This window comes from Aythya marila (assembly GCF_965140915.1).
Source record: "Aythya marila genome assembly, chromosome: 6".
NCBI lineage: Eukaryota > Metazoa > Chordata > Aves > Anseriformes > Anatidae > Aythya > Aythya marila.
The window spans coordinates 24,229,485-24,248,261 of NC_139047.1; the positions used below are offsets into that span (position 1 = coordinate 24,229,485).

General features: G+C 37.4%; 1 protein-coding gene across 4 annotated transcripts in view; it reads left to right on the forward strand.

The window, feature by feature from the left end:
- The window catches only part of MYLK (myosin light chain kinase), a 201,917-nt gene that overhangs the window by 49,239 nt on the left and 133,901 nt on the right, over positions 1-18,777 (forward strand). For all 4 annotated transcript variants that reach the window (XR_014317732.1, XM_082763002.1, XM_082763000.1 and 1 more), the window contains one exon: positions 8,855-9,012. Coding sequence is in view for 3 of the 4 variants with exons in the window: in XM_082763002.1 (XP_082619128.1) it covers positions 8,863-9,012 (150 nt within the window). In the remaining variant the exon portion in view is untranslated. The remainder of the gene's footprint in view (positions 1-8,854; positions 9,013-18,777) is intronic.

Sequence of the window (18,777 nt, forward strand, 5' to 3'; positions counted from 1 at the left end):
AATTTCTTTGTAGGTACCTTTACAAACATAAGTTGTGCTTTTAGCTTGGAAAATGGTTGGTTTAGTCTTGCGGTGGAGAGAGGTTTTGCTCTAATTTGGGATAGAGATTTTTTGAAACATACAGCAGGCTCTCAAACCAGCTGCTTAAAACCATCTCCAGCAAACTTCAGTCTTTGCTGTGGTTCCCCTTCCATCCCAGGAGCTGTAGTGCCAGTGCTTGTCCTGGTGTGTTTCTCTTTTGGTTTGAACCTATAAGTCTGTGGCTTCACTGCCTGCTCCACTTTCAAACCAGATCGCTCTTCATTTGCCAGGGTATCCCATCAGGTTTGTCTTTGTGGGTAGATGGACAAGAAGGAGTTACCTCTCCATGTGGCAAGCTGGCTTTTGTCCCAACTCTAGAACTGCTACAGTTGTTTTGAATTTTTAGAAAGTGATGGCATTTTGCAGGTGTGTATCGTGAACATGGGAATGAATTAACCTTCCCCAAAAGCCCTCCTCATGCGTTTGGCCAGTGATTGTGGAGTGGGAGTTGGATATAAGTACAGCCTGAAGACTGAAGGCAATGTGTTCCTAAACAGACTGGGAGGTTAAATACTGCTCTCCTTAAAGGTGTCACAAGCTCTGTACTGTTTGAACAGTGAAAGGAGATTTTGAATAGTAGAACTTTATTGACAGTGATCTGCTGCTTAGTACACTGAAAACCTTTCTATAGGTCTTACCTTTATTATTATTATTATTATTATTTTTCTTTTCTTTTTATGCTGCTTGTAAACTAGAACTGTAGCAGGTTTTGAAGTCAGATTGAATTACTCTCCCCAATGTGCTTCTATAGGAAGCCACTTTGGAATCAGCAAGAACAAGCCCAGCTTGCATCCCATTTGCCATCTGTGTTTCCCTCTGGCTTCAATTTGCTGCTATAAAATAATTCATAGGTATAGGTGCTTTACTGAACCTGCCCAATACATGTCATATTTCATTGCTCATATTTCTTCTAAGATAACAGCTGCAAAGAAGTTGTATTTCTTATGGTCTCTCTTGATTTACTGCTCCTTAATCTGATGTTTCAAATTAAACATTTTTGAGTCTTAAAATGCCATTGCATTCTTTAAAGTTTCATGTCCAGCTGCTTGTAATGGGTATCTTTTTTTTTTTCTTCTTTTTTTCTGAAATTTTAATGTTCAGTGGCTATGGAATAATTGGATTATGTAGCCTGTCTGTTTATAATCAAGATAAATGTATGTTATCAAAGGTATATATCCTTTTCTCTCTTCATATGGTTTTCCATATCATTCCTTATACCTGAAATACCCTCTACAGCTACTTTAATATAGCAAGAAACCATTACGATGTGATTGTGCAAAAACAGATATCATGGCTTTTGTGAGATGTGGTTTGTTTCAGCGACATGACTTCTGACAGTAAGTGAAGTTAGATGTCTGTACAAGTCAAGTATCCACATCTCAGTGGGCCTGGGATGGTCAAGTACCCTAAACAGAACTGTTAAATTGAGGAAAATTAGAGCATGGTTACAACTGGCAGCATCTGCAAGAAACATGCATCCTTGTAAGTGATTTTCTGGCTAAGCAGCACAAATTGATGGATAAGGAGGTTGTGGTTTTCTTTTTGTTTGGAAAAAAAACATGTGGGTGTTGTTTTTGCTGTTGTTTTTGTTGTTGTTGTTGTTTTCCTTTTATGGTTTATATAAGTAATTAAAGATGTTTGACTACCAGCCTTCTAGTGTTCTTAGTGTTCTAATAAACCTATATATAAGTAAATGTCAATTAGCATCATTTGAATTATTCTTTCACAAGATCAGGATGAAATTCCTCGCACAACTGTGTGATTTTATCATGGAAATGATTGCAGGGTAAAGCCTATGCTGCAACAGATATGCAAATCTGAAAAGGGACTAAATTTATTGATTAGATAGATTCTCTTAAGCCTGATCTAGTAAAAGTGGTTCAGTTCTCTGTGTCATGCAAACCATTGAACAGTATCTTTTTGTCTCTTTTAGGCACTTTCCAAAAAAGAGGGCTACTTTTAGGTTGACTAATAAATAATAAGTCACATGGGGTTAGCCACTTTTACTTGTGGACACTTCTACGGTAGTTGTGATTCACATATTCCATAAAAGCTTATGACCTAAGCCTTGAAGAAGCCCTGAAAAAAATAGGTAGGAGTTGTCATTGTTCTTACAGGGATACCCAAGACACAGTAAAATAAAGGAAATCTTCCACAAAACACCACTGTTGGTTTTATTTCATCTTAGTCATGAAAGCAAGTAGGTAAAGAGAAGATCTGGGAGAAGGAAGAAAGAAAACGACCTAGCTTCATTTCAGAAAGTTCCTACTGTAGTAGGAACTACAGCTCAACTATAGTTCAAGCTCTCCACCACAGTCTCACATACATACATCTTCTTTAGAGCTGACAATATTTCAGTCTTTAAAGCAGGCTGGAGAACATTATTGTGTCTGAAATACCATATAGTGGCTGCAATAGTATTTTGTTAAAATGAGCACCTGGAAGAGTTTGAACCTGTTCTGTCCTTTATCTGATGTACCACTAAGATTCTTGCTGATGTAAAGCCTCACAGCTGACTTTCTGAGTGTGAAATCCAAGGCACTGAAATGATAGGATTTGAAGACCTTGCTTACTTCTGGGAAAGTCTTTGACATAATGGTCCCAAATGAAACTGTAACTTAACTTGGATTATTTTAGGCTCAATAAAGTGACAGCAAAGTTTTTGCACAAATCACAAATTGGCCTGTAATTCCCATTTGTGTAGGACAGTTGTGCAAACGCACTTTGTGGGAACATACTCAGGGATTTTACATGCATGGTGTTGCCAAAACTTAAGCTTGCAAAATTTTTGATCACGGAGTTGTGTGTGAAGGTTTGGCATCTGATCCTGTTCCTACTGGCATGGCTAATAGTTGCTATTGAATTTTACTAGGAAAATGATTGGATGTTCTGGGGTCTGGTTGAAAACGCCCTGAATATCTTTATGACGAAAAGGCTTTTCTAGAGGTTAGGTAGGCAGGAAACCAGTGAGAATAAGATGGTCATTTATGTATGAGGCAATGGAAGAAAAAACTCCAGTCGAGTTGAGACAGAACTGATACAAGGAAGGGCTGCCTAGAGCATAGCTGTGATTGGTGGGGTTACAAATTCCTTGCTTTCTGTTCCAGTTCTGCCTCGTCTTGCCTGTTAAATCCACATGTGACTTTATCACCTGAATTTCTTTGCTGATCCTCTGTGGTTTATCATTCTCCCTGCATGCCATTTCTTGGGTACCAGTAGCTGAGAGGAGACAGGATACTTCCTTATGTGGTCTTGTAAGGTAAGACTGAAAAGATAGACACAAGTCACATGGCTGCAAAAAATCATTTCTGTAGTTCTGGGGAGAGTGTGTTCAGATTTGTATAGGTGTATGGTAACCACATGTTAGTCCTTGTGGTAAAGAAAGGATCTGTGAGAGAGGAAATAAGGTGTGTGAACAGAGGAAACTGTCAAGTAGGTTGTGAAATACTGAAGGTTTTAAGGCATAAGGGATGACATTTAGTTCCTAGCATAACTGTTGAATTCAGTGATCTGTGTAAGGGAATAAATTTTACCTAGTGTTTTAAAATGCATGCTTTTTGAAAACACCACCCCATTGGTTAATTAAAAAAAAAAAAAAAAAAAAAAAAAAAAAAAAAAAAGTCTATAATGAGATCCAGCTTCCTGTAATTATAGTAATTTTTGCTTTTTTTTTTTTTTTTTTTTTTTTCTATGCTATTTCTATAGTCCTGTTACTGTAGCCTGACTCCCACCCTCTAATAAAGTTATCCTCACAGCACTTCTTTGCAGCAAGGAACTAATAATCCCCATTTCACAAATGGGGAGCCATGACAAAAGAGAGGCTTAGTGACTCACCTGAGGTCATGCAGACAGCCCCAATATGGAGCAGGGAATTCAACCAGGACTCCCAAATAGCAGACAAATGCTCCAACCCCTGGACTGGCCTTTTGCTCCTATTTTTAAAGAGCTCAAAAGATTGTGTCCAGATTTCAGAGATGGTTCAGAGGTTATTGAGGGCGGTCTGGCTGAAATAACAGAAAAGTTGGACCAAGCCAAAATGTGCTGCTTACGTTGCACTAAGCAGAGTTGCAATATCAGTGAGTCCAATAAAGGCTTTTCAACTGGCAGCTCTGGTTTCCTTGCATTTGCACACACTTGCGTTCTCATACGCACACACCCTCTCTGCAACTCATTTTTCTTCTGCCTTGGAGGAAGGACTTGGTAAAAGGAAATTAGTATAATTAAATGGTTATGTAGGAAGCTGGTGGTAAGTATTTACATATATAAACTAACTGGATGAGAAAAACTATGAGATGGATTTCTCAGTGTTTGCTTTTTTGGGTTTATTTTTGTGAGCAGAGTATTGAGTGACAGAGATTTGTTCCCAGAAGAAAATGCTTGAAACACATTAGTCTGCTTTGGTATTAGAAAGATTAGAGGGCACACTGTGAGAATTTGTAAGGATTTATGTGCTTTTTAGAAAGGATTAAGAATAAAAAAAATCCAGATTAGAAATGCTGTCTAACCACATCACTAGCCTACAAGCCAACATTTGCATGGCGGTTTTCTTTTATGTTTAATACCACAATGTTTGTATTGCAACTTCAGTTACAGTTGGTTTTGTTTAAAGACCATAGTTTAGGTGTGCAGAGTATGTGAAATGAAACGTTATGAGTTCACGCAGCATCTTTGAAATCTTATTCAGCAGCAAGCTTGCTAAGAAAAAGATCTTAGGGAGGAGAGGCTCATTCTAGAAAGTTCCTTACATAAAAGAAGACCAGTTAGATGTGTTCCATAGTTTTTAAGTGCCTGCATTTTTTCTGCCTATCAAATTTTAAGCTTGAATAAGATTTGTTTTTTGGAACACTATTTCCTTGAAATATTTGGACATAGCAGTTCCATATTAACACCAGACCGCAAAACATGGATTTATTTATTTGTTTGGGAACATAATTGTTAAACATCCTCTAAGCTGAAAAAATACTTCCTAATTATTTGCTAGAAACATCTTCAGCATACACAGCTAATTAAAGTCAGACTGCTAAATGTGGATGATTAGAGGCTTATGCTGCTAGAAAACTGCTTGTGCTGACTTGAGATAATATTCATTGGTAAATTCAATCCCTTTTAGACATTTTATTTATAAAAGCATAAATCCACACAAGATGTCCTTATGCAGAAGACTAGCTATTACTTTATTTTATACATTACAGTCTCACTATAATGTTAAGCATCAATTTGTTGTTGATTTCTGGCATGTCACCAACATGCAAAAGAAATGTAATCTGACCAGTACGAATGCCCATATTAGTTGCCATACTCTGCTTCTTTATCCTAACTGCTTCTTTTTTCTTTTTTTTTTTTAATTTAATTTAATTTTATTTTATTTTAATTTCCACATATTGTAGAGCTTAATTGAATAACCAGACAAATCAGTAGAAAAATAGTTGTTGGAGTTTAGTTCAGTCTTTTCTTTAGATGATCTTTCCAGCCAGAGGACTTCTTGTCCAATGCAGTCCATACATATCTGAGCAAGCTGGTGCTTGAAAGATGAGCATATGTTGGATGAAGCATGTTTTCCAAGCATGTGCTAGTGGCTTTCCTTCATGTCCCTGGTGAACCTGGTCTCACAGCATAACCCCATGGGGAGGTTTCTGTGTGTGAGCAGGTGTCCTGCCTAACAAGGTTCCTTAAAGTTGCCCTGCATAAGCAGTGCACTGTACCTAGGGGCAGATACTTCTTGAACATTTTGAACCCCAGAGAATTGTCCTGTGAACATCTGCAGTGCATGTGGCCTTCTTTCTTAGTTGTTTTATCCATTTTAATGGCATTTGCCAAAATGTAGTTCCATTTACATAGGCGAATATCAGGCTTGAAATTGGATCCTAGGTGATTTAATTTTTGCAACTGCTGTTGCAGTTTTTATTTTTTAACACGGTTTAGGGAGTATACCCTTTTTTTTTCTTTTTTTTTTTTTTCTGTTTCATGTTGTGTTGCTTGTTGGTGTTTTTGTTTGTTTGTTTGTTTTTCAAATTCTCTGCAAAGTTGTGTGTGAAACAATAAGTTATATTACTGGTTTCTTATGAAATCAAACATATTAGCATCTTCAGATTGGAGAAGATTTTCATCATATCTGCATTATACCTGGAACATCATTACTATCGCAAATGGTCAGAAAATTTTAATTGCAGGTTTGTGTTGGCAGACTGATTTGCTGGTTAAGAGCTAGAGAGACATCACTGATTTCACAGCTAGAGGGACAATGCAGATTTTGGCATTGATATGATAAGGAAATTGGTAGCTTAACAGAGGAGAACATGTGGGAAGAAAATCTGAAGACTGAGTAGTTAGCTGAGCATGTTGAAAAGTCAAGATTATTTGTGAAAAGAAAAATTAAAGAAAGCACTTTTTGAAGGAGAACAGAAGAAAAGAGAATGAGAAATACAATTTAGGATGAAAGCCAACTCAGAAAAAGTAGGCAGATACAAAATTATCAGTGTCAAATAGCAAAAGTGATAAAAGATCAGATGATATTTATAGTAATTAGTAATTTGAAAAATGTGTGTTCTTTATCTGCAAAGAAAAATCAATCTTAAAAAAAAAAAAAAGAGGTGCTGACACATACTAGCTTGGTAGGCATCAGTTTACAGCTGTGAAAATGATGGAAAGTCTGATGGGATAAATTATAGTTTTATCTGAGAACTGAGTTTGGAGCATTGTCCCTAATGAAAGAACAGTTAATTGAATTAATACTTTTCTCAAGCTTTTGGTTGTTCATTGGAGTAGCTACAGCTGGGAGAGACAGTCATTCTCTGTCTCTTAGGGTGCTACACGGACTTGTTAGAAAAGAAGGAAGTCTACGATTTCATCTCTGCTGTCTGTGGAATACAAGCAGTTTTTTACCAATTAAAGCTATGTTATGATTTCTTATGGTTTCTGTGACAAATTAGGACAAAATGATAGCTTTTTTTTTCTTTCTTTTTATGTTTTGAAGAGTTATTTACACTGGAAAGGGAGACTTAAGTTGAGCTCTCAAGTGACTGGCTGCAGGTACACAGATTCTCTGCAAGATTAGCTCTTGTGTAATTTCTTACAGGTTAAAACTTTGTTAGAGAACCATCTTTTTTTTTTTTTTTTTTTTTTTTTTCCATTTACTTGTTGGTCTAAGCATTCCAATCGTTAAAAATGTTAGAGGGTTTTCTTGTTTCTTTCACATGTTGGTATACAGAAATGTTGCCTTAATGCCATTCTAGAAGAAATCCAAAACCCTTTTCACCTAGATTTTTAGAAAGACCGAGGAAGGAGTTTTAAAGTATTTTTAGAAAATCTGTGTACAAACATAATTTAACTGATATCTTGGAAATAGTTGCCCTCTAAACCAGGGTTTCTAACAGACGCGTCATATGAACAAGAAAGCTCTGTGGCTTCTTCACCTTAGAACATAACAACCTCTGGAGGTGCCTCTTTATCTCTGTTGACTGTGAAGGAGCCAAAACTTGTAGTTTAGATTAGCCATCTGACTTCCAGACTAATAACTTCCCCTCAAACTGTTTTTTAACAATGAATAGGTGTTTCTTGAGATTGGCATGCTGTATGTTTATTGAACATGTCAGGTGTGCTGTATGGAAGTACTGTGTTCTCAGACTGGCTTTCAGAAGTACACATGACAGTGGAGTATAAGTCGTAATAGAAATGAATGATGTTTGTGTTCCTAAGTTGTCTAGTCAGTTTCAAAAAATGCACTTCTCAGCCTCTGTACTCAGAGAAAAACTGGAGATTTTCAGAAAGAGTTGCAAGGGAAACTCATGGAATAGGTTCTATTGTTGGTTGCAGAAGCTGCAAATATGCAGTGGTCTTGAGATAGAAGACTGTTGCAAGGCCAGTGTTCTTCATTGATTCAACAATGATCTGTTGGCTAACCAAGCCATTTCTTGGTTTTATTCTTTGTTAAACTTGTCGAGCAACTACTTTTTTCTGGAAAACCCGAGCTTTTACATTTTAACAAATATAATAGTGCTTTTTTCTTTTTTTTTTCTCCTTTTTTTTTTTTCTTTTTTGCTTTCTTTAGGGAAGTAGGAGGTGGGTAGCAGAAGAGTCACCTCTGAAGCAGATATCTATAATGAGATTTCTTAAGTGCCAGTTTTGTAGCAAGAAATTTGACGCTATTTTACTAGTATATGTGCTGCAGAAGGATTTGCAGCAAAGCAGAGACTTGGAATTTCAGCTTAAGTATCTGTTATGTACTAGCAGTACTTTGGAGGGAGCTATCCAGATATTTCTTAAGATCTTGAAAGCACGATATGAAAAATCAGATTTTCCACATTCCCACTCACAAGTTAACTCCAGTGCAAACAGAGGTCTCTTGGTCTCTTTATTTCATAAGACTTATTTAACACTGGCTCTGCTTTTGAGACTTATTGATTTTGGTGTATTCCAGGCCAGGAAAATCAAAGTCATATTGCAAAAATATCCTCCTGAAGTAAGTTATTACAATTTAATGCAGTTGTAAAGGATGACTTCTTGGTTAAGGAGCTGGCCTGAGACTTGAGAGTTCAAACTGAGTTCAGTTCAAGGCTGTAACCCTGTAACAACTGTAGGCACACTAGGAAATCTTCCTTGGTCTCAGCTCCCCACCCAAAAAATAGCACTTGTTTCTTCAGGCTGAAGACTCTGACTATGTATATGCATATAGCATACATACAGAACAATCTGCTTCTGATCTGGTTCTTAGCTGCAACTGTAAGTAATTAATGGTTGTAAATTCTATGCTACCCTTTGTGTTTCTCTTTTACAGTTCACATCATGGGGGATGTGAAACTGGTGACAACTACTCGAGTATCCAAAACTTCCCTGACACTCAGCCCCTCAGTTCCTGCTGAAGCACCAGCATTTACTCTTCCTCCTCGGAATATCCGGGTGCAGCTGGGAGCCATTGCAAGATTTGAGGGAAAGGTAAGAAATGGAGATGATGGAGCGCTTCTTTGTTTGGTTTCACCTTTTCCTGAGGCTACCTCACAGTCTGCAAAGCCAGTGAAATTGCCTCTTCAATATGGGACCTTTACTTAAGAAGAATACACTGGTGTTTCCATTCCTGAGGGGGCAGGAGTGTGACAGGTCTGTTTCTGAGTAGTGTTGCAAAACCTGACTGTGTGCTGAGTTAACCTAGATGAGCATGCCAGGCACTGAGCTAAGTATCAGTGGAAAACTGCCTCAGGATCTGTCTCTAATCAGAGAGCATATGTTCTCCTACTGCATATCGATCTCCATGACTCCCAAAGTTGCCTGTTTCTGAACTTGTCTGCTTCATGTGTAACACGAAGCTAACTGTGTTACCTGTGCTTCTTGGTAGTTAAGCTAGGAATCTGTAAAAGAGAGTTGTGACTTTCTTGTATCTGCACCAGCTGCCATAATCTGAAAGGATAAAGCATTTTCAGAGGACATACTGGCAGAATGTGGGCATACGTGGATCCCATGTTCTCTCCTTCGCCTCACAACTGAGGCACTCAATTGTCCTTACCAGCATCCATATTCCTTTTGTGCTTCAACCCTGGTATGGTCTCTTATGTTCCTTTCTTCTCCCTTAAGCCAAATCTTTCTTCTGGGGCTGTCAGTTTTCCCTCTTAGTTCTTTCAGCTTCCTCCTGTCCATGTCATGCTCTGATTGTGTGCTGACAGCTATATCATCAAACTGAATGCAGTTCTAATCTTTGAAGTGGTGTGATTTCCCTGACAGAGGCAGGAAACTGCAACTTTATGATAACAAAAGAAAAGCTAAAAGGAATTTGGGAAATTTATAACTTCTGAAACTAACTTAAACAGAGGGCCAGTAGAGGGCATCTGATATATATCTTATTTATTTATGCAAAAGCAGGCTAGGATTTTTTTTTTTTTTCCCATCAGGAACAGAGCAGAAAACTGCTGGAATATGTCAGTTTTTAAGTGCAAAACTAAAACTTGGTAGTAGTTCTTGGATTTGACTTTTTGAAGAAAAGGTGGCATTCTTAAAAAAAATAAATAAATAAACAACAAATTTTGATGTAAACATTTGAGACAGAGAGCAGATTTTTTTATCAAACATTTAGATTAGATTTTATTTATTTATTTTTCCAAAAATAGCCTACTTCTTCTTGAAATGTTGAGATACCAATTAGAAATCCTCTCTGTGTGTCCAACATTGGCCGGTCCCAATGAACATTCCCTTTCTTACTGTTTTTTTTTTTTTTTTTTTTTTTTTTCCATTATTTCACCTTGATAGGTTGCAACCACAATGAAAAGATGGCATGTTGCTACTTTATTTATGTGACACCTGTGTACAATACTATTCTAACTGTGGCTGGTTCTTCCAGACAGCACTGCAACTAGCAAGTGAAATGAAAGTTGAATTGTGTGAAGTTGCTAAGTTTTAGTTTTACATTTCTTATGTTTCCTAATTAAAGACGCAAGTAGGTTATTTCCAATTTTTCATTTGCTCTGCAGACTTTTTATTATTTGTTAAAAGAAAGCAGTGGTAAAATTGACTGTCTTACAAGTTAGAGTGCCATCACTGTTTTGAATATTTTTTCAGACCTATCTTTAAAATATTAATTCTTCAAGAATATCCATCCCCTTTTTAGGGTTGCTTTGAACATGGAAAGGGTAAACTATGCAGGGTTTTTAGTAGCTTGGATAAAATACACAAATTCAATACTAATTAAACTTAAAGACTTAAGTTCCTTGAAGGAATGAAGGTTTGGTGGAAGTTCTGGACTGAACTTCTTGATGAAAATTTAAATCCCATTTCTGCCTTTTTACTATATGAGAATGGCTGAATCTTTTAATTTTCTGTGCTTAAAATGCAGATGATAATATACTGACTGAATGCATGTCAAATAGATGAAGTAAACCTGTATTGCTTGAAGTGCTTTATTAAGTGCTAAGCATCCAGACCACAGCTTTGTTGAAATACATGTGAGACGTGCAATTACTTTGTGCAAATAGACTGCCTTATGTTGTATTCTATGGCTCGGCAAGCCAAGGTAGGTAATTACAGCCACTGTCTTTGGCACTTCAGCCTCTTGCTGTGCACAGAGTATTGTCTGGTATTTGCTTAGGGTAGCTTTGTTTTGCCTCTCTCAGCTAATGCAGCTGAGAAGCATGCAACACAGCTGTAGACATAAAACAGCCAATCTTTATCATTGTGCATTAGTTCCAAATTCCCTGGACTCAACTCTAGTTGGAGGCTGAGATACAAGCTTGCAAATCTGGAGGAGGGAGAACAACCTACATTATAATAGTTGGAAATACAGAGTAATACAAGCACAGCATGTTCCCCTTATTACCTTGTGCAAGAAAAACAAGTTTTATAATGATTACACTGCCTATAAAAATTGAATTTGTGTGATCCGTTGTTTATAATGTAATGTGCTTGGGGCGCTTGTGTTTGGTTCTGTTGTTTTTAACTGCTGGGTCCAAATGAATGTCTTGCTGTGCTCCTGGTCTAGTAACATGTACAGGGGGATGGGGGACACAATGCCACAGTTTGGAAGGACATTGTCATTTAATAGCTGCAGTCCTTCTAGATTGCAGCCTCAGAGTTCGTATCATATGGGACCGTCTTTAGCTACTTTGTAGAATGTAGTTTCTTCCATTACTTCAATGTTCCAGGGGTTCAGAAGGACAGAAGTTAATATGATTTAGTAATAGAGGTAGCTACTGAACATACTTAGTTTTTTCTATCCTGGAAAATAAGCTACAGATGTTATGAGGGTCTGTTGCTGATACTCTGCTTCATCACATAGTGTAAATATTAAACTAGACTTAGGCTAAAGAAAAATAAAAAGTTTTAAAAATGGCTAGACAGGAGATTTTCTTCAAAGAGTTCCTCTGCAGTGGAATCTGTCTTATCAGAAAAAACAAACATTTTGAGGATCCAAGACAGGATATAAATCTGATATTGTGATGATCCTGTACTCTCACTAAGTGAACAAGGAAGAGGGAGCACTGGAGTCAAACTTTTTGCTTTTCTTTCCAACAGCATGTAAGACAAATTGTGTGAAATGGCAACTGAAGATCAAGGAGAGAGTGAAAATTGAAAAATAGCCCATAAATGTAGGAAACAGGAAGTGGAAAGGAATTGGAGTTGCCATTAACATTAATATATTTTTTCTGTTCCTCCTACTACCACCCTGGTTTTCTTGCTAAAATCTCAGCTAGTTTATCTATGTCTGACTGCATATCTCAGTCTCCCAATGTGATCTCAGGGTAAAATGTTAGCTTATCATCTTGTAAGTGCATGAAGATGATGTTGGCCTGGAAATCTGACTGAGGGGTGGAACCACTTAGGCTAAAACAAGGTTACCTTCCCCAGGCACTCCTCTAACCTCTGCTGCATGGACACCGAAGTTGTTCATCAGTCAGTTTCTGAGGTGTTTGGTGGGGAAATCTTCCCATATTATTTTGAAATTGTGTTGTGGGATTGCAATTTGTTAGAAACTGATTGATGGGCAGATCTCCATTGCATGTCTTATGTGAGGTGAGCAGCTCCAGGAAGTAACCCCTGCCTTGTGCTAAGGCATTCTACCTTGTCTGTCAGTACTTTTTAAGATACTTTTGGAAAAGAAGAGCATGCCAAAATGTTACCAGGCTCTGTTTTAAACTGTTTGTTTCTCTGATGGAGAAACTGGAATCACTGGAATATTTATCAATGCTTTGCAGTATTGAATAATTTTTGTGTATCTCTCTAATGCAGCTGCACATCACTGGATGAACTGTAGAACTTAGCAGTTATTTGAATGCTGCCATAAGTCTACTTCTGTTTATGGTGTAGGTGGAAGCAGAGTAACTATGTGACTAGCTGCCCATACATAATTTTGCTGAACTTAAATAGCAATAGACTGAATACATTAAAAATATAGCATGAACAGTTTTTGTTCTTTACACTGATGTCACTGAGTGTCAAGCAATAAAATTTGACAAGTCAGCCGTCAGTTTCCAAGAAACCTTTCCCTGTCCAGAGTGATATTAACCTCTGCATTTGCTTGCTGCTAGCAGTTAATTCAACCTGCTTTGGCTGCATGTGTGTATAATTTTCAAGGGTAATATTGATGGTCATTAATTTTACGAGCCTAAAGAATACTTGTGCTACAGCTCTGCCTGAGAGGAACAGCCAAATGTCATGCTACGGACCACAGACTGATTGCCTAGGGGTCAGGAAAGAATTTTTCTCCTTGGATAAAGCATTGCACAATTGGCAACAGTGCAGTGTGGGTTGTTTTTCTGCTTCATGTGAACCATCATATATGGTCCATTGCCAGAACCAAGTTATCAAAGTACTAAATCTAGTCTGGTATTCTAATCTGGTGGAGCTAGAAGTCATGTATTGACAGATGTACTTCAGAGTTCGTGCAGATGTTGGGATATGTATGTAGTTCATAGCTTGATGCTCACTGAGTAGTTACTGTCCTGCTGTTCCCATTCCATCCACCCTCAAATAAGGGATCTGAATGGTAAATATCAAGACTAGCCAGGTTAATGTCAAATCCTGCCCGTGGTTAATGTTCTTTCCTGTTTTCCTTCTGTCATTCTTCTTTTGCAACACCCAACCTGTGTCTGTTTGTTTGAATCATACTTAAGGCCAATTATATGTGTGAATTTGCCAAAGTCTGAGCTGCTTTTGCTGCTGCTGGCTGCACAGGTACTCTTTGAAACATGTTGCCTGAGGAAATTGTCTGAGATCAGACAGGGAGAAACAAGACACAACGGAGAAAATGACTACCTGCTAAGGGAAAAACTGAGATCTAACCAACCTGTTTTGTTCTGGCTGCTGTACCAGCTTTTCATGGCAAAACCTTTGTCATTTGCCCTTTGCTTTGGACTTAAGCTGCAAATGCATGCTCCATTTCCAAGTTTCAGTCAGCAGACAGTCCAGAAGTATACCTTAATTACATTGTATGTCTGGATTTGAGATGGCAGAATCTGAAATGAGAGAAGCCCACATGATGACAGAAGATGATGACATGGCATAAAATCCTTTGTTGTTGGCATGAGATCTTCTCTGTTACAAAACATACCAGGCAGCTAATTGCATGAAGCTGCCAGTGGTTTTGGATCTGTATGTCCTGGAGGGGTGACTGTTCTAAGCTCTATGAGGAAGAAACTCAGGAAAGATCCATGCTTTTATGGGAGACGGCTGCCCTGCTGGGAAGTGGTTAAAGTGGGATTCAGTCACAATTGTTTTCCCATATAGAGTTATCTGTATACAGAATTATTCAAAGGCACTTCATCAAATGACACAAGCATTCATGTGTGGAACACCTATTTTTGCTCCCCTGCTTATATTGCCTTCAGGAAAACCTGCAGAGGTAGGAGTTACTGTTCAAGAAATGTCTTGATTTTGGACAGTTGTGGTGCTCTTAGCTCCAATTCTGTCTCTCAATCTCTTTAACTCAGAAATTCATTCCTTACCTGTCTTCCTGTCACATATGGCCATCATGTTTATATTCAGGAATTTCCAGATATTGGTACATAAGAACTGTCTGTTTAGTATATGTGCAGTGTGTCCAACAACTCCCAAAGTACTGGACATAGTCCACTGTCCCTTGCAATTGATCTGTGCACGTGCTGAAGCAACAGCCAAGACTTCTGGAAATTTGGCAGCTCAGTTTGGTCAGACCTTTTGCAGAGTTGTTCCAAGCTGCCAGACATTCAGAAATCCTAGACAACGTTAAATATTCTGAAATTCCACCCAGACAAAATTTCTAAGCAGGAAAGAGGCCATGATGGGGGAAGACTGGATATACAGTATCCCTACTCTCAATTGCCGTTTCTCAGCACAATGTTGATTCTGTGTGTGTGTGTAATTGAGACTGCTTTCAGTAACCCACCCACCCCCCAAATTATGGAAGAAATTTGCTATTTGCTACTATCATACATATTGCTCTGTTTGCTTTCTATCTCCTTGCCCATCTTAATTTTTTATCTAGAATAATTTGTGAACAGGAGCTACTCTGTGCAACGGCAGGAGGACTAGCTCCCATTCTTGGTTGATTTGGTGGGAATTACTGGAATTAAAGGAATGTAAAAAGCAGTTGTTTTTTGTTGTTTTTGTTTTGTTTTAATAATAATAATGAATCTAGTAAGGATGATTTTAGAGACCTTCAACTAATTTACATTTAAGCTAGAGAGAATCTAATTTTGTGTTGTATCTACACAAACAAGCATTGTTTTAACTGAAGCCAGAGCATGCATTTGTGCTGCTCTTGGCCAATAACTTTTCTTTCTGTCTTTACTTTAACATGTTTCCAATTGTTTTGGATTTTTAGATGGATGCAATTAAAATCACATGAGGAACAAGACAATAAAAATCATGTAATTTAATTTAATATACCTGCTCCCTGTTTGAGATGGGGGAAGGGAGAACAACAAACTTTTGATTCTGCGAAGTTTATTGTAGATATCTGTTTTGGGATCACCCACTACTGTGATGTATTAATGGAATGCTTTGGATCAGCTAAGAAAGGCAAATGTGGTTATTTAAGGATTTACCCATAATAATATGCTTAGGGTTGATCTTGAAGACAATAAGAGTTCTTTAGTAGGGACTTCTGATCTTGCTATTTTTCTATAGTCCTTAAACAGAAATCAGAGAGAAATTTCTGAAACTATGTAGTGACATATTTGCAGAGGAGAATTAAATATAAAACATTAATATTGTGCTATAAAGGAGGTTCACTCTTTTACAGAAGTAATGATGGAACAATTACCAAGAATAATCATAAAGTTCATCATTTAAGGAAGATAGGATAAAAATGTCTGAAAAATGAATAGAATAATATCCAGCTGTTTCTCAAGAGAAAGAGAGCTAGTCAGAATATCCTATATAGCTGAACAAAGATAAGTTTGGAGACTGTGCCTGTGTAAATCAGGGTAGAAGCAGTCAGTATAACTCTTATTTTTCTTGTCCCATGATGGTTAATTGTGAATCTCTCAAATTTCAGTTGTCTAATTAGATTTCTCAATTCTGTTTTTAATTTGAAAAATAGCATCATCTTTTCCATGCTAGTCTCCTTCCCTCTTCTGAACTAGTGCATAAGTCTTTATTGTGGTCAACTCCACTGGCAATAAAACTCATCATGAAGCATTGTGCTTCCTTATTTAAATAAATGTTTCGGTCTCACTGCTGGAGAAAGCTGCTTGGTGTGACAAGCAGGCTCTGAGAGCACAAGTTGGGGCAGGTAGGAGAAAATCTTTAAGGTAAACTGGTATGACCTAGAGTATGAAGGAATCAGGTAAATTATATTAATATAAAAGGATAATCAACTGTAAAGCAGCCTGTAGACTGAGACTTCTTCTTCTGAGACTTGAGTCTCAGTGAAATGCTCAGACAATCCCAGTTCATAGTTCAGTATCACATGTGAATATACTGTATTCTGTATGTACTTCCTTCATGTGGAGGAAATAACCTCTGGAAAAGGAGAGATGTTGACATGTTGGGATAGTGTTTGGTGAGGAGGAGATGCTGCCACTGTTATTTCTGTCAGAGGTTATGTGTGAAAGCTCTCTGTACTAGTAGGAGCTGGAAAATCAAGGTATTCCACTGACTTGTCATCCCTGAGATGACCAGTTTAGTATAAGGGTTTGAATTGTTTAATCAAGGTCCAAATATATTGAATTTATTCTAGGAAACCTGACAGACAGGTTATTGTCTGTCAGTATCGCCAATTTTTATTTTTATTTTTGTTTGTGTTGAGTGAAGTTTCTCTAATTCTTTATGACACAGGATGGAATATGGCCAGCTTCTTCAGTGACCAATTTCCCAAGGACCTCATTTCCAAGTTTCTGCATTTAGTTACTGAATAGGGAATTAGAGATGTTCCTGGAATCAGGGCCTTCAAATTCCTGTGTATTTAACTCCCAGTGACTTCTCCAAGGCTTGCTACAAGTCAGAGGAAGAGCAGGGAATTCAATCATTCTTCTTGACTCAAAAGTTATTACTCTGACATCTGGGCTACCCTTCCCACATTAAGGATGTGTTGTACTGAGATCTAGGCTCTTTCACCTCTCTTCTTCAAAGGGTTTGTAAGGACTATGCATGACTACACATGAGAGTGAACACCCAGAACTCTTACATTTAAAAAAATATATATCTTTTTCTAGACTTTCTGGTGATGAAGATAGTCTTATTCTCTGTAAATCAATGCATTGCTGTAAACCTGCAGCCAGACAAAACAAAGCAATCCTTGTCTTCAAAAAGGCTTTGCCTAAAGCTGGTGCAAATTCCAAGCCAGCTTTGCATGTCATCGTTGCCTTATAGAGAGTTTTGTAATTCATGTGTAGAATGAGGTGAAATGGGGAAATAACTTTTTTATCAGTATTTCTGAATTTCCCTTGCTTTTCTGCACCTTTTCACAGTACTTCAGTGAATGTTACTCTATGGAATATATTGCTCGTTACAAGTATAATAGTTGAGCTTAGTGAAATACTAGGCTAATGTGTAGCATATACAAGAACTTTTTATTTAAAGATGACAACAATCCTCATATGTGGTCCAAAGAAAATGGGGACTCAAAGAATAACAAATTAAATAATTCTGCTTATGGTCACTTGGCTGTTGGTGACAGAATAATTGAGCTTATTTCATCCATTTCTGTGCTTTCCTGACTCATGTTGAATCAATTAGAATGGTAATTTTCTTTTAGCTGTACAGTAGAGTCTCAAATTGTAACTGTATGGCCTGAGAGGCTGCTGTTCTTTCTAAGTGACCCATAATACACAAGCAAGCCTTGGTTTTACAAAACTTTAGAATATTAGTGTGATGCATACTAAAAGTTCATAACTTTTAGTAGTATCTGGCATCTTGTATCATTTATATCACATTCCCATACTCATCAGACAAACAATGAATTAAGAATGTTTTGTTCTGGAAGCACCCTGGAACAACAGTTAAATATACTTAAGCTTGATTCTTCAGCTTATGTAAATTCTAGTGTTGCTTTATAAAAGAATAACTCATCAGTTTGTCTCTGCAGGATGGTAGATATAAATATTTCATAACAAAGTGATGATAAAAGCCAGGGCACTGGAAGAAAAACTGTGATAAAATCTTGGCAATACAAATGAAAGAACTATGGTAAATGGAATTGATTTTTGCTTATTTCATGGTACCACTGAAATAGCCTAAATGAATGGGAATCTTACTGTATGTTTGCAGATAGTGTTTAACATGTACATAGGCCAGTCTAGAGTTGGACCTTTCTCTGATGACCTTTTTATCTAACACAGCAGAGAAAATAGTTATTGTTATTCTCTGTGACATTTGTGTGGAGTACTGAAGCATGGTGAGATCTATTGGTTTGTACAAGATCGTACAGAAATACATGCCTGGATTCAGCATTGAACCATACATTCCAGAAGTTCATTTCCCATCCACTACCTTAGATGTGACCCTATCCTTCTTGGAGATAAGTATTTTTTGATTTTGGAAAAGAAAGTTAAGATTTCCAATAAATAAAAATGTTACCAATATCTAGGTGACTGCTGTTGGATTTAGAGCATCACTCAATCAAAACAGAATAGCAGAAGTAGATTCTCAGTGCCCTGACACAAAAACTAGTCTGTATTCATGTTGGGATACGCTAATGGAGAGAATTGTAGACAAAGATTTGTCTGCTCAGGAGACTTTTACCCACAGGTTTAATGGAAAGCATTATGTCGGATTTGTTCAAATCTCAACAGGAATGCC